This window comes from Bos indicus, chromosome 10 (genome assembly GCF_029378745.1).
Source record: "Bos indicus isolate NIAB-ARS_2022 breed Sahiwal x Tharparkar chromosome 10, NIAB-ARS_B.indTharparkar_mat_pri_1.0, whole genome shotgun sequence".
Classification (NCBI taxonomy): Eukaryota; Metazoa; Chordata; class Mammalia; order Artiodactyla; family Bovidae; genus Bos; species Bos indicus.
Window position 1 is genome coordinate 28,919,122 of NC_091769.1, and position 16,133 is coordinate 28,935,254.

The 16,133-nt window shown below is 42.0% G+C and overlaps 1 protein-coding gene across 8 annotated transcripts in view; it reads right to left on the reverse strand.

Moving 5' to 3' along the window:
- The window catches only part of RYR3 (ryanodine receptor 3), a 559,072-nt gene that overhangs the window by 273,188 nt on the left and 269,751 nt on the right, over window positions 1-16,133 (reverse strand). For all 8 annotated transcript variants that reach the window (XM_070797211.1, XM_070797214.1, XM_070797210.1 and 5 more), the window contains exons 11-12: window positions 6,923-7,096; window positions 2,897-3,018 (exon numbers count right to left, since the gene is read on the reverse strand). In XM_070797211.1, the coding sequence (XP_070653312.1) occupies window positions 2,897-3,018; window positions 6,923-7,096 (296 nt within the window). The remainder of the gene's footprint in view (window positions 1-2,896; window positions 3,019-6,922; window positions 7,097-16,133) is intronic.

Here is a 16,133-nt window from a genome sequence, read left to right on the forward strand (position 1 = left end):
AGGGAATGACAGTGGATGAAGTCATTGGATGGCACCACCAACTCGATGGACATGAGTTTGAGCAAGCTCTGGGAGATGGTGAAGGACAGGGAAACCTGGCATGACGCAGGACATGCTTGAGCAACTGATCAATATTTAACATCTCTTGGGCACATACTGAGGAATGAAATTGCTGAGTCATCTGGTAACTCTATGCTTAAAATTTTGAGGAATTCCCAGACTGTATTCCATAGTGACTACAACATTTTACATTCCCCCAGCAGTGTAGGTTCAATTTCTCCACATCCTGCCCCACATTTCTAATTGATAGCCCTTTTTATTATAGCCATCCTAGTGAGAACGAAGCATTATCTCATTGTGGTTCTGATTTAATTTTTTCTGATGGCTGATAGTATTGAACATCTTTTCATATGCTTATGGTCATTTGTATATCATCTTTGGAGAAATGTCTGTTTAGATCCTTCATCCATTTTTCAGTTGGTCTATTTGTCTTTTTAATGTTGGGACGTGAGATTTCTTTATTCTAGATACAATTCCCTTATCAGATCTATGATTTGCAAATATTCATGAATTGTTTTTTCACTTTCTCCATGGTGCCCTTCACAGTAAAAAAGATTTTGATTTTGATGAAGTCCAATTTACCTAATTTTTCTTCTGTAGGTTTTGTTTTTGGTATGATATTGAATAAAAGATTGCTGAACTCAAGGTCATGATGATTTGAGCCTATGTTTTCTCATACAGGTTTTATAATTTTAAGTTTTACAATAATGTCTTTAATCCATTTTGAATTAATTTTTGTAAATGTGTGAATTAGGGGCCTTGACTTAAGAAAGATATAAGGGCAGAAGTTGAGAGAATTGAGAATTAGATAAAACTATCCACTCCCTATAGTAATGGTTGTGGTCTAGTAGAGACTACATGCAAAATTCATGTATGCATGTAGCTAATTTTTTCTACCTATACCAAGCCATTCAATCTTACACTCTTTCTGTGAAGAAGGGGAGCAATTCGGATGTAATGCAGAATGGAAAGGAGGATATATTTTGCTCAAGAATCATGGGAAACCAGTGGCAGAGTCAAAATCAGGCAAAGATAATTGATTTTCAGGCCTCAGTCCCACCTTGTGGCAAGAATACCCTTACCATCTGCTTTTCTTCCTTCAATTAGTATCAAGACCCTCTGGTTGTAACCCACCAGAGATATTTCTCAGCCTTCTTTAGCTAGGTGTGGCCATGTGACTAGTGTTAGCTAACAGAGTATAAGATAAGGCGATCTACTTCTGGGTTATATTTTTTAAAAAAATAAATGGCTTGCCCTCTATTTCTTCTCTCATCTTTTCAGGTCAGACCTCAGACATGGTGCTAGTACACTATTTTTAATCACACAGTTGAAGAAAACATACCAGGACAGTTGGTTCTCAACTGTGACTGAGTATTAGAATTATCCAGGGGGCTCTTGTGTCTGGACCCCACCTCAGAGATTCTGAGGCTCAGACAGTAAAGCGTTTGCCTACAAGGCAGGAGACCTGGGTTCAACCCCTGGGTCAGGAAGATCTCCTGGAGAAGGAAATGGCAACCCACTCCAGTATTCTTGCCTGGAAAATTCCATGGACGGAGGAGCCTGGACGGCTACAGTCCCGGGGTCGCAAAGAGTCGGATACGACTGAGTGACTTCACTTTCACTTTCCAGAGATTCTGATGTAATTGATTGAAGATGCTACTTTGGCATCAGGATGTTAAAAGCTTCCCAGATGAATCTAATACCTGGCCAAGGGCAGGTACCTTTATTCCAGGGCAGTAGTTTGTAAACTTTAGCATGCATCGGCATCAACTGGAGGACCCATCAAAACTCAACTTTTCTGAGGCACCACTCTTAGGTGTCTGGGGATAAACCCCAAGAATATGTATTTTTGACAAGTTCCCAGGTGATGCTGCTGGACTGGACATACTTTAAGAACCTACAGAGATTTCAAAGCAGCAAGACAGAAGGAAACTGTCCCAGTAGCAGGATGGTCTGTTTTCCCTAAACCACTTGCCTCCCCTATACTATTACTTGAAAAAGAAATAAGTTTATTCTGAACCACAATAGCAGCTTAGCCTGTATCCTAACTAATACATATCCCTTGGATCACAGTGACTCAACAGGAAGGAAAATAAAGGTATAGTGGGACCTTAACAAAGGTTTTTCTCATTTCATGCAGATCCACAAATGCAATTGAAATCCTTTAGGCTTTAGAGAGATTTTCCTATGAGAGAAGGATGGCTTGCAACACTGCACTGTTTACAACAGAATCTGTTTTTGTGTGTGTGTGTGTGTGTGTGTGTGGTAATTGGTGAATACAATCCAGAATTCTATTTTAGCAGCACTGTTGAGGCTGGAAGGATTATGATCCAAGTAGGTAGTTAAGTTACTTTCCCCATTTAAGTCCCAGTCGTAGGTGGGTGACCCAAGCATTCCATGCAAATCTTCTCGTGTCCAAACCATAGCAACAATTTTGAAAGATGTAGAAAACCTTTCTAAATAGCACAGAGGTTGTAGATCCATTTTTTTTTCTCTCTCCTCTCCTGTTCATGCGCTAATACAAAGGGGACTTACAGCACTCCATCTCTTTCCATTTAATTTTCATAAGAAGACCTTGGCTGTTTATGGCGCCAACCTGAATGCCAACTAATGACACCAACTGAAGAGTCTTGGGCATTTGTTGGGCCAAGAGTGAAGCTGGTAGGAGCTCGCCTAGTGGGAAATAAGTTTCAATCCCAAGCTCTTTCTGGTAGAACTCTTCGCTGGTACATAATTATTTCCTGAAAATCCATAGTATTAAAAGGGGGTGGTCTGTGGGATCGGATGGCTGCAAAATAGAAACCAACAAGTAGAGAAAAGGAAGGAGCTCACGTACCTTACAAACTGGCTGAATAAGGCGGTCGTGTTCCGGATGATCCGAGCAGCCTGGGACTCCTCACGCTGGCATCTCTGCAGGGTTAATCCATCATCCATGTGGCCTTCCTGATGTAGTATGACCTATCCCGGGGCCAAGGACACCAGGGCCAGGTTACATTGGACAGTCAATGTGTTTTGCAGTATTTTCCTCATCCCTTGTATTCCTTCAATGGACCAAGTTCCCCTGTGTTCATTTTGAAAGTGGGACATTAACAAAGTTATTTTGTCCATATACCCTATTACTGATATATGATTCATTCCTGAGACACAGTGCTTTGATGAAAATGAAATTTTATGTGCCACTATGGTTTGAGTTACAATAAATTCCTTGGGCCGGTATGGCCAATTTGAATGGGTGAAAACAAGTTTTATGATAGATTTTTCTCTTAAAATGAACACAAAAACTTATCTCTGGAAATGAGAAAAATCACTATATTCAGAGCCTTTTTCTCCAAAGATAAACCAAGGAAGTGGAAAGACAAATTAAAGTAAAATCCTCTAAAACCTTCTACTGGGATGAGTTGTGGCTTTCTCTCCTGAAGGATGATGGCCACACTGGGTTAGTTGACTGGAACCAGGGAAGCAGCTTGAGACAGTGGTTTGCTTCTCATGGAGCTAGAGAGGGGGTTTGAAAGCATGGGCTTAGGTACCAGCCAACCTGACTTCTAATCCCTCTAGGTCACTTCTCAGCAGTGTGACTTTCAGCAAATTATTTAACCTCTCTCTGCTCTGACTTCACCATCTGCAGGAGGACTTATTTTAGTGGTTTGTTTGGAAGACTAGACGATTTACATGTCAGTCATTTAGCATGTTACCTACAATATAAAAGGTATTCAATGAATATTTGTTTTAAGGGACAGCATATTACTGATCTCAAATCAGTTGTTAGGAAGTTAAGTATACTTATTGCTCACAAATGACATCATGATACATTTTTTTTTTTTTTTTTTTAAGATGGGGCTAGCAGCTTTTGGTGTGGAGGTCAGTGCTTTTTTTTTCTCTTGAAAGGGCCAACCAAATATGTGTGGTTATTAAATGGGATGGTTTGACCCTGATTCAGGTCAGGGTCAAATTCTGATTCAACTTCCTGGCATGGTTTCCTCTTGATGTGAGTAAGTGAAGTGAGACCATCTGTAGGTCCTAGGGAAGTGGAGTGGGAATCAGTCAGTTTATATATCAATTAAACAAAACATGTGGCTCCAAAAAATATCTTTAGAATAAGGGTTTTTGGTATCTCTCATTTTTAGCACAAATAAACAACCTATTTCCTCATTTCCAGGTGAAAACCTCTCATTTGTATTCTTCTGAAAATGCACCCTCATTTAATGAATTCACCCAGGAAGAAGCATGCTGGCTTGCATAAATTTATGTTCATTTTTGAAGAGACCTGCATCTCATCTATATACCGTAGCTTAAGCATTAGCAAAGGATGCCCTTACTATTGGATTCACCAACTCTTTCAAAACATTACTTTGAGATTCCCAGCAACTGCTTATCAGTGTTGCATTTAGATTTGGCAATGCATCTCACTAGGTTTACTCTGGCCTTAGTCCCAGCTTTTGGGTCCCTAAAGACCCACCTCCTTATGTTTTGCTTGTTCAGATAACACATTCAAACCGGCCAGTCAAACAAGAATGTAATGAGAAATGGGGGAAATGCAGCTGTTAGAACGTTGTTATGATGTGTCCTATTGATTGCTGCAGCTCACGTCCTAAGGTCCTCTTTTCTTTCCTGGAGGAATTCCATAACTGACAGCAGAAAGCAGAAGCCCAAGATGGCAATGGAAAGAGGGTGCTTCCTTAAAGGTGAGCTACCATTCATCAGGTTTCTCACTATGTCTATTTCCCACTGGTTTTTCTAAATTCCTATTTTGTTTCATAAAACAATTAACAAGATTGGACATCCTTTGTATTTTTAGAGGAGAACTTAACTTGTTCTTCAGGAAATGGAGCTGGGAAGCCCTGAAAAATGGCTTAGCATTAGGGCATCATTAGAGAGAGTTTCTGAAAGCATCTCCCCAATCCACATTCCAGCAGTTAGATGGACCTACGGACTATGGTCCCAGAAGAAAAAGGCAGGGAGAGGCACAATAAACCAACATCATAAACTGGGGTCTCCCCTAGTTGACAGGGTCCTTCAAGTGCGTCCCCACCTACCCAGAGTTAGAGCCCAGATCCACAAATTCTACTCTCTTTCAATATCATCTTTATCTTAGTAGGTGTGAAAAATTGTGGAAACTCTGGATGATATTATCATACTCTTCAGAGGATTGCATTTTCTTCTGATAGGCTGTTAGGGTAGATGATCAGGTTTTGGCATCTATTTTCCATTTGCCCTTACTCCTGGGGTATAGCCCTTATTTGGAATTCAATTGAAAGTCCACTGTACTTTCAAGGCCATTCCAGCCTGAGGGACTTTGTACTCCAGCCTCTGTCTCCCTAGCACCGTCACACTGTTCACATCTCTGCTTTGCTCTTCTCCACCATAGAGAAATATCATTTTCTGTTTGCCATCTTAGCTTTATACCCTATTCCTGGTCTGCTTAAGATACTAGGAGAAACCGCATTTGGAATTTCAAGTTCATGCTTCTGTGGCTTCCTCCACTCTGGAATATGGTCCCGTAAGTCTCAGAAACCTCGGCTGACCTTACCACAATTATGGCTCTCCAACCCACAGAACTAACAGGCGATCCCATTTCTTGTGCGGTATCTCAGCAAGACACTGAGGGCAAAGTGGTGATACAGGAGGAACTCACTTTAGTGCACTTCCATTCTAGTGGGATCTTCAGCACTCACGTCCTGGGTGTCTTGCTGTTGAAGTCTTCCAATGTTTCCATGTTTAGTCCAGCCTTTACAATTGTTGGCAGAGGAAGCTCTGGGCTCCTACAAGCAGTCTTTGTGGTCTCGTATTCTGTTTTCTACAAGCGAGTCTCTGTGGCCTCGTGTTCTATTTTCTATCTCCTTTTCATAATTTTCCCCTTTCCTCGTAAATTTTACTTTGCACAAAAATAAGCTATTACCTTATGGGTTCCCCCCAACCTCCTTTCTTACAATAACCAGCATTCTGGGAAAATTTTCATCATCTCCATATTAGGCTGACCTACACAAACTACATTGTACGTTTCCTAGAACCTTATCATGGGCCTCCTTGCCTATCCAAACCTGTGCTTTGTAAGGGCTTTTTTTTTAAAGCATGACTTGAGCATCTGTTTCCTGATTCCTATCAAAAGAAACCCTACTATGGCAGTTGACTTTCTGGAAAAAAAAAAGATGTTCTGTGTATTCAAGCTGGATTTCCCACTGTCACAGGCTGTAACAGATCTCTGAGACCTGGATCCATTCTCTGTGGATACGGTATCATTCAACAGTATCTCATCTTTCTGCATGTTGGTTCCTGTGTGCTTGTTATCATGCAATCTGCATCTCTCTGTAGGGATTCTGTTTAGTCTGTATATTATGAAAACTGCATAGTAACTCAATTATCCACTTAAATGAAAGGAGAAATGATGTGGATAATCCCCAAATAGCATTCTACCAAAAGTCATTTAGTACAGGTTCTAGAGCACAAGGATCGTATTGTATCCCCTCTTCACAGATTTGTCATCTATTTAACTTTTTCTTTTTCACACTGAATATGAAGTCAAAGTAACCACACTAGGCTACACACTCTGTTACAGAAATAATTCTTCAGAATAGTAAGAATTTTTGCTTAGTTGCTGTGTCCAACTCTTTTGTGACCCCTTGGACTTGTAGCCTGCCAGTCTCTTCTGTCCATGGAATTCTAGAGGCAAAAATACTGGAGTGGGTTGTCATTTCCTTCTCCAGGGGATCTTCCTGACCTAGGGATCCAACCCACACCTGCATTGGCAGGCTGATTCTTTGCCACTGAGCCATCTGGGAAGCTGAGTAGTAAAAATCCATCATGCCCACCTTATTTCCACAATCACTTCTCATGCCTAGTTGCTTCAGCCTTTCTGACCCCTCACCTTTCTTTTCAGAGGTCCCAGGCGGGATGTCTTGGCATCTTGTGCTTTGTAGGTCACCCACAGACCACTGGCTATATGTTGGACAAAGCAGACAGAGTCTCCATACTTGATTTCTGGGACTCCCATGCCTTCTATATCTCGCTTGTGACTGGAATCCAATTTCTCCTTGATTTCCTATTTCACAGAAAATGAAACAAACGTAGGCATGTCTGATTAAATAGAAATGCAATGTATAAAACAGGTCACTGGTGCAGAATTTGTAAGCCAAGGAACCGATTACCACAAAAATCATGATACGCCTTCCATGCCAGGATTTTAAAAAGGCTTGCTTCCCTTATCTGCTGCTAATTGTAAAATCAATGGATTTCATGTTTTGGCTACTTTAGTGATTATTTATATCCATGGGAAATGGAGGCAGCCTATAGTGTCTCTCTTTGGTTCTGGTTTTATATAATTCCCCATTATGTTTTTTTTACTTTTCCTCATCCTGACTTAGATAATAACTCACCCTTAATGGCCAAATAACTTATTTTCAGCAAGTTGTACCTTCGATAATTTTAATAGTTATATAAAAGCCTTCATTTGGGGCTTTAAATATATCTGTTAAAATCATATAAATATCTTTTATAGAAATCAGCAGAGGAAACAGACTCTTGCAGAAGGTAGGGGGCTACTGTGCCTTACGTCTAATGCAGTAATTGTTGTATTAGTTTATTTTATATTTTTTAGTTTTTTTTTTAATATTTATTTGGCTGTGCTGGGTCTTAGTTCCACATGTGGGACCTTTGATCTTCATTGGGGCATATGGGATCTAGTTTCCTGACTAGGGATTGAACCCGGGGCCTCCTGCATTGGGAGCATGGAGTCTTAGCCACTGACACACCAGGGAAGCCCAATATTAGTTCCTATGGCCTCAGTTGTATGTTGCAGTCAGTGGATTTCATTCTTCAATTGCCACTGTTTCACAAAACTCATTGCTAGTACAGAAGAGGGAATTTCTGTGTACCAGGTATGCATCCTCCCTTTGTGCATCAAGTATCCATTGTTTCATAGAATAAATGCTCGTTGACCATTTCCCTATGGAGAAATCTAGGCACACCTAAGATGCCTGTCAAAGTGAGTCAAGAAGTAGTCTGGTAACTCTGTCCCCCTCCTCATTAATCAGGGCCTCTGAATGGCCCTATCCTATTTCCATTTCTTCTCTACATCTTGTGTTAAATTGCTGGGCATATTTTAAATTTTTCATGGAATAAAAATGCAGCATGCTGTTTCCTCTGCTTGTGCCAACCTTACTCTCATTCTTAATGATGGAACAACAGGAACATAGGCATTGAGCTCTTTGCATGTGCAAGGCAGTGTTCTAAGTCTGTTACGTATGCCAGCTCTTCATAATGGCCTCAGATGTAGCTACAAATATTCCAGTTTTACAGAGGAGCAAATGAAGGAACAAAGAAACAGCTTGTCCACAGTCACTCAAGAAGCAGTGAAAGAGGAAGAGTTAAACCAGGAAGTCTGATTCCAGAGACCATGCCCGTCCCATGGCCCCAGCTCCTACTCATCCTCAATACCCTGCTCAGGTGTCACCTTCTTTGTGAAGGCAGAGTTAGTTTCTCCTGCTGTATTTCTCCAGCAGAGTCTCATCCCTCTATTGAGGACTTAACAGACTATAATGTAAATATGCTTGTTTATATGATGTTTCCTTTTGCCAGGCTATGAGAATGAAGGGTTTGGGCCAGATGATTGTTAGTTTTGGATTCCTAATGAAGAGCTGCAGTCCATGGGGTCACAAAGAGTCAGACACGACTTAGCGATGGAACAACAATGCAGAGAATCCAGCACCTATCAATTATTTAACAAACATATGTTGAAGGAACAAATGTATACAACTGAGTCATTTTTCTTTCAAATGTATATTTTTTTCATTTCGGCTCTTATTTCTTTCCTTCAAACCCTCAAGAAAGCAAAATTAGTTATTCTGCACACATTTATAGGATCATTTTGAGCAATATTAATACACTACAAGAACATTCTTATTTTAAGCATATGCTGAAGCACTGGTTGGATTGTTCAAAATGACATTTCTCAAAATGAACATTTCCAAAGGAAAATATTTCTGATTTTATAACATAGTCAATGGGAAAACAGAATTTGATATTTAAGGATTTATCCACAGGCAAGTGGTCAAGAATGCATTTATTCTATAAAATACTGGATACTTCATTTTCATTTCAAAAATGTCCATAGCGGTACAGACACTCAAACCAATAGATGTAATTAAAATATGCCAAAGGTTTCATCTCTAGCTTATTTCCTAACCAAAGACAATGCAGCAAAGTAAACATATTATACACTACAACTGTTAAATATGAATAATTATGGTGATCACCAAGAGGTCATAGTTAAAATAGCGCATATTCCCCAATGATGAATGACTATGATTTCACTTGTTTTATCACTTGTCATTAATTTAAATATGACTTTGCCAAAATAAAATAAATACTAAGATTTGTTTTTTTAGAGTCTCTAAAATAAATGGATCATTATTGATAATAGAATGGACTGTCTCTCTGTGTCTTTGCTTTTGCAAAACAGCATCAACTCCCAAAGTTCTATGGCCAGCATTGTTGGGACTGCTTCTAATTTAAAGAAAAACAAGAGCAACAAAAATGAAAACCAAAACATAGAAACAACCCAACACTAAAGCCAACTCTACCCAAAACTACACAACAATGACACAGCTTAAAGAAATGAGAGTGTCCTGAGGCAGAGAAGCTGGACTTGGCTGGTCACAGGTGGGTGAGCTTCCGACTCAAGTCATGAACTAATGCTCTACCCTCTGTCTTCATTTGAATGTGGCCCAGATGTATTTACTCTATGGCTGGAACCTTCCTCTATTGAATCTTCCTATGGGAACCTTCCCATATGATAGGGGTCTTTTGATCACTCCCTTCAGTAACTCCCTGATTCCTACAGAATATAATTCTCACCTCTAAAGTTCTTATATGCCACATGCTTTAACCAAACTGGATTATGTTTGTGTGCTATACCAAGTATTCCCTCCCTCAGGGCTTCTACTGACATTACACTCCTTGCTTGGAAGGCCTCTACTTTATCTCTGAATTTTTACATCTTATCCATCAGCCTTTCCCAGATCCAACTGTGCATGTCCTCTGATTTCACGGCACCTCCCTTACTCTCTCTCAAGGCTCTTTACCATCTTCTGTGATAGGAATCTTTTGCTGGTAGACTTCCTGTCCTCTGCCTGGTTGGAAATTCTCCAAGGGCAAGACTGAGGTTTGTTGGTCTTTACATTTCACACTAAGCTCTGCTAGGCTGCAAATAATTTGTTTTTGTTTTATTGGTCAGTGGGCATCAATTTATCTGTGTATCTGCACCAACCTTTCATATCTTAGATGATGAGTGGATTCTGAGAAGGAACAAGTTACTTGGCCCTAACAAAGTTTTGAAGAGGAATAATCATCATTATCCCTTGTCTCCACTGAGAGTTTATAAGGAAATGGTTGTGACCACATAATAATTGTCACATAAACATGTATTTAGTTTAGATGGTAAGTTGCTGCTCTCCAGATTGATTTAAAATTTCTGAGACAAGAAAGGTAACTGGAATGAGTATTTATTTAATGCCTACTTTGAGCAAAGCATTTTTGCCAAGTACTTTATAATAACAACACCATCATGAATTTACCAAGGGCCTACATAGTGATATGTGTTATACATGACATTTTAAAAACATTTTCTCTAAACCTTTCAGTGGACCTGCTGTTTTTATTTCTCCTACTTTATAGATGATAAAACTGAGGCTTGTAGAGTTGGAGCAATTTGTTCAAAGCCCTATAGCTTGTAAGTGATGAAAGGGAATGCAAAACCAAGTGTAAATCCAAAGCCTGTTGGTCATGTGAACATAATTTTTGGAATGGTAACCATCAGCACAGTTAAGCATTGGTTATATTAATGTTTTAGGTATTAGGATGCTGTTACAAAGAAGTTGAAAATATATGTTATTATTTTATGAAAAATAACTCTGGGTTCTAACGTATAAGCTTTAGGAGTCCCACACACCAACCACCAATGACAACAAAGTGATGGAGTTCATACTGAAGGTGCAACTGGAATTTGGAAGAGAGAAAAATTCACCATGCCTGGGGACTTCAGGATGCTTTTATACCAATTTCTGCTTGATGTGAGCATGGCTAGGGGAAAGAGGAGAGGTGAGGAATATGGAAGGGGACAACACTGTAGGAAGGTAGGAGTAGTGTGGCAGGAAGAGTGACGAAGTCCAGAAAAGACCTGAACAACAAGGACTGACTTTCTCCTACAGGTGCATGTTTCCCAAACTCACGCCGTTTGCAGACTTTCTGTGGGAAAAGAGGACTTCCGACAGTACCGTATTTTCTTTCAGGAGGTAAAGGGAATGTTAGGATAGTATAAACTAGATTGTTATGAGTCTTACAGTAAAAAACAAAGAAGAACAAAAGGAACCAAAACAACCTATTCAACTGTTTCACATAAGCATTTTAAATCTTTTTCATAAATCATTGTTTGGAACACCTCTAGGGAAAAGCTATTGCAGGTAATGGGAATCCACCGAGAATTTTAAGCGGGGAAAACACAAGGGTTGTATCTTAGAACAATTGTTCCAGCCACAAGGTGAATGATGGGTTGAAAAGAAATGAAGACACAGAGACAGACCAGTTTTTGCCATGGTAATAGAAATCGAGCATGATATTTGGAACAGAGTAGGTCCTAATTCCGGAGAAGGTGATGGCACCCCACTCCAGTACTCTTGCCTGGAAAATCCCATGGACGGAGGAGCCTGGTAGGCTGCAGTCCATGGGGTCGCAGAGAGTCGGACACGACTGAGCGACTTCACTTTCACTTTTCACTTTCATGCATTGGAGAAGGAAATGGCAACTCACTCCAGTGTTCTTGCCTGGAGAATCCCAGGGACGGGGGAGCCTGGTGGGCTGCCGTCTATGGGGTCGCAAAGAGTCAGACACGACTGAGCGATTTCACAATGCACTTTTCTTCATGCATTAGAGAAGGAAATGGCAACCCACTCCAGTGTTCTTGCCTGGAGAACCCCAGGGACGGGGGAGCCTGGTGGGCTGCCGTCTATGGAGTCGCACAGAGTTGGACACGACTGAAGTGACTTAGCAGCAGCAGGTTCTAATTCATGCTTATTACTTAGACAGGAATTTGTTGAACTTGACATATTTAAGCCACCTATGTCCACAGAGGACAAGAAAGTAGCTTTCCACAGACAGGAAGCAACCAAAAAAGATTCAGAGAAAAAGGAAACATGGGAAGATGGACCTCATTCATGGATGCTGGGGTCAGCCACCAATACTGTGCTGGTTAGATCACTGCTTCCTAAAACTCCCAGGACTAACTTTCAGAAATTACCTTTAGAGTCACTTTGCCATGAATACAGTCCCCCTTTGAACTTATGATTTCGAGTGGGATGTCTTAGAATGGCCTTAAAAAAATCGCACACTGCAGGACACTGCTAGGAGCCTGACTGGCCCCAAGGCTGGCTGCAGAGCCTCTGCTGGTGGGAGGCCAAGGGCAGCCCTCCGCTGTTTCCAGCATGCTAGGGGAGCGGGCTTGTCTGTCTCATCAGGGAAGGTGCATGTCCTGAGCAGGTCACTGTGCTGGGCTCTTTCCTCCCTCTTTCTCGTCAGTCCCTCTCTACACAATCACCTTCAGGTAAGCAGCATTCCTGCCATTTCATGGATAAGGAAACAGTCTCTTAGGTCATCTTCCTGGTCTCACAAGAGTCCTTCAAGACACACTTCTTCACTCCTGTTTTTTGTTTGTTTGTTTCGCTTTTACAATCAGGGACAGGAAGGCTAAACAGCAAAGGCAGAGCCAGGATTCAAACCCAGGTTTCTTCTACTCCAAAGCTCAAGGCTCTTCTTGACTACCTCTCTGTCTGGCCCACTTGAAACAATTAAGACTTGGGAAATTGTCAGTTTAAATTTTTTAAATGCTTTGTAGATTTTATTTAAAATTGAACTGCAGGGACTTCCCTGGCAGTCCAGTGGTTAAGAATCCGCCTGCCAATGCAGGGAACATGAGTTTGATCCCTGATCTGCGAAGATCCCACATGCCATGGACCAACTAAGCCCATGTGCCACAACTACTGAGTCTGTGCTCTAGAGCCCGGGCACCGCAACCACTGAGCCCAAGTGCTGCAACTACTCAAGCCCGTGTGCCTAGAGCCTGTACTCTGCAAGAAGAGAAGCCACCACAATGGGAAGCCCATGCGCGGCAATGAAGACCCAGCACAACCAAAAATAAATACTTAAAAAAAAAAAAAAACTGAAACTGCAGGAAGTGGTGTGGTCTGGCGACGACTGAATCTCAAGGTCCACGTTTTGCTCTTTCCCCTTCCCTCCATACCCTCTCTTTCCCCAACTGAGAACTTGCAGAGCAAGCAAGGGGACATGCGCAAACAGCACTGCATCAGTGCCCATGATTTCACAGAGGGATATGCTGTGAACCCAGCTGCCCTCTTGTTTCCGGCAGGACCGCTGAGGTTAAAGAGTAGAAGAGGATCCGGTCTACAAGCATGCTTTCTGCACACAGTAGAGAGAGCGGTGGGCAGTTTTCAAAGGAAACATCATTTTTGGCCAAGAACACAGATCTCAGGACATAGCAGGCAACATTTGACAAATGTTGACTGATTTGAATTGTTTTTACACACTGAAAAAAAATTTCCTCTAATTGAGAACAGTGATAGCTCTCTGGCTTTCTGTAATAAAGGAGGCAAAATCTGAGATCCTATCTCAATCATTCTGGACTTATGGTAGAGTCATTAAAAAAATAGCTAAAAAGTGAATGGCTTCATATAATAAGGCTTGCTTTAACATTATTAATTCATCCTTCCCTGAAAGGAAGTGAGTGTTATAAACTGACTCGGAGACGTGACATCTAAATAGACAGCATTGCTGCGCCAGAGTAAATACTAAATCACATTACCGGATGATCCTTGGGGAATGGCCTTGCAATGTCAAGACCATGGGAAAATGATGCGAAATCAAGTTCACAGAAATTTGACTTTGATGTTCAAATTAATGAATCTCTCTCCTTGAATGTTTGCGGGGTTGTGTTGTGATTGAAAATGATTACACAATGACTATAAAATTCTGTGAAGAGGATGGAGGTTAAAATGGAAAGGATTTTGCTGTACGACCACACTTACATAACCTTTTGGTGAGTGATATTCAAACTTACTACACGCTCCACACTGCATGGGGTGCAGAGGTGCAGAAAAGGCGGGCGGAGGGATGTGTGCTCCTTGTCATTTAGGGGCTCCCAGTCAAGTGAGTGATGGCTATAATGGAGTCACGAAAAGGGCCCTACGGGGAAAGGCCTTCTTCCCATGAGGGGCACTTGACACTTGTCTGAAGAATGAGGAGGAGTTTGCTGATTATGGTACATGGAGGGTTAAAAGGTATTCTAGCTACACGTTTAGCTGTGAGAAAAGATACCATGTTCAAACACAGTATGTACTTAGTATGTTAGAGCTCAAGGCAAACATGAGCTGGTGGCCAGAGATATTACGGAAGGGTAGGCAGGGGTTGGCTCTTCAAAGTCTTCATTCAATTTGTTACAATATTGTTTCTGTTTAATGTTTTTGGGGTTTTGGCTTGGAGGCATGTGAGATCTTAGCTCCCTGCCTAGAGATCGACCCCGTACCCTCTGCACTGGAAAGTGAAGTCTTAACCACGGGACTGCCAGGTAAGTCCCCAGGGGTCGGCTCTCAGAGCATCTTTCACGACAGACTTCAGATGGGGTGCAGCTAGAATAAGAATTGTATTCAAGGTCCCACAGAGGGTAGATGGGAGTCAAGGCCAGATCTAGGTGACTTGGAAGCCATGCTCTATCTGACACCCTACTCCTTCCAGACTGAGGGGACAGGTGTAAGGCTGTAATTCAGAGCCCTCAACAGCTCCCAGACCTCCACTTTGATTTGGATCTCCTGGTGAAGGAGAGGAATGCGAGCTCTGACCAAGATCCCTTTCTGCTCAGTCACACAGTTTTCTCAGAGCCCACAGTTTGATTCCATTTGAACCAAGCAACACTGCAGCCGATGCTTGACCTCGACCCCTCACAGTAAGGCTCAGTCATATCCCTGTCCTGTCCTGTGGGTACAAGATTCACATGGATACCTGCCATCTGCCTTGTAAGGTCATCTTGCTGAGGATGTGAACACATACCTGCAGCTGTCCCCAGGCCCCTGATCTTGTAGTCATAGCTGTCATGGGTTAACGCAACTTGACAGGAAACGTGGGGTAAGAAGCCCATCACTGCCAATGACTCACAGCCCAGCTTCCCCAATGTCCTCCTATAAATGTAGGAGCCTAAACGGCGCTCCTTCCAGGAGTCTCTTCTCTTGTTTTTCAGATTCTCCAGCATACAGAGAAGATCAGATAATCAGATAATCCCCCACTCAATCTCGTTCACAGAGGCACAAAGAACACACTATCTCTTCCTCTCAGCCTTCCCAGTGAGTTTCCCCAACCCCTGTGCCACCTTTCAGAACCTGGGCCACTATTTCAGACAACTTTCTGCTGTCTGCTCCATCACCTAGCACCTGGTACCGCCGAGAGCTAGAAAGACAGTGTAACACCTTCCGGCTGTTGAAAACCAAAGCCAACTAATCCCTCTGTTGGGGAACATCACTATTCCCAAGTGAGCGGAAGCACAGTGGAGAGTGTATTTAAGGCAGAGGCCCTGTGCCAAGAATGGTAAAAAGACATTTACTAGGACTTCCCTGGTGGTCCGGTAGATAAGAATCCACCTGCCAACGTAGGGGACATGGTTTGATTCCTGGTCCGGGAAGATTTCACATGTCATGGGCCAACTAAGCAGTGCATTGCAACTACTGAAGCCCTCGAGCCCACGCTCCTCAACAAGAGAAGCTCCCGCAAGGCAACTAGAGAGTAGCCTTCTGCTCATGGCAACTAGAGAATAGCCTTCTGCTCATGGCAACTAGAGAAAGCCAGCACATAGCTGTGATGACCCACTGCAGCCAAAAATAAAAGAAGTTAAAAAAAGACATTTACTGAGGAGGAGTCTGGAGGCCCAGAGAAATCAAGGCATCTCTAGAGTTCTTCCCCAGGAGCTCTTCAGATTGCTGGTGACAGAGCTATGGGCTCCTGCATGTTCTTCCTTCCTGTGCAGC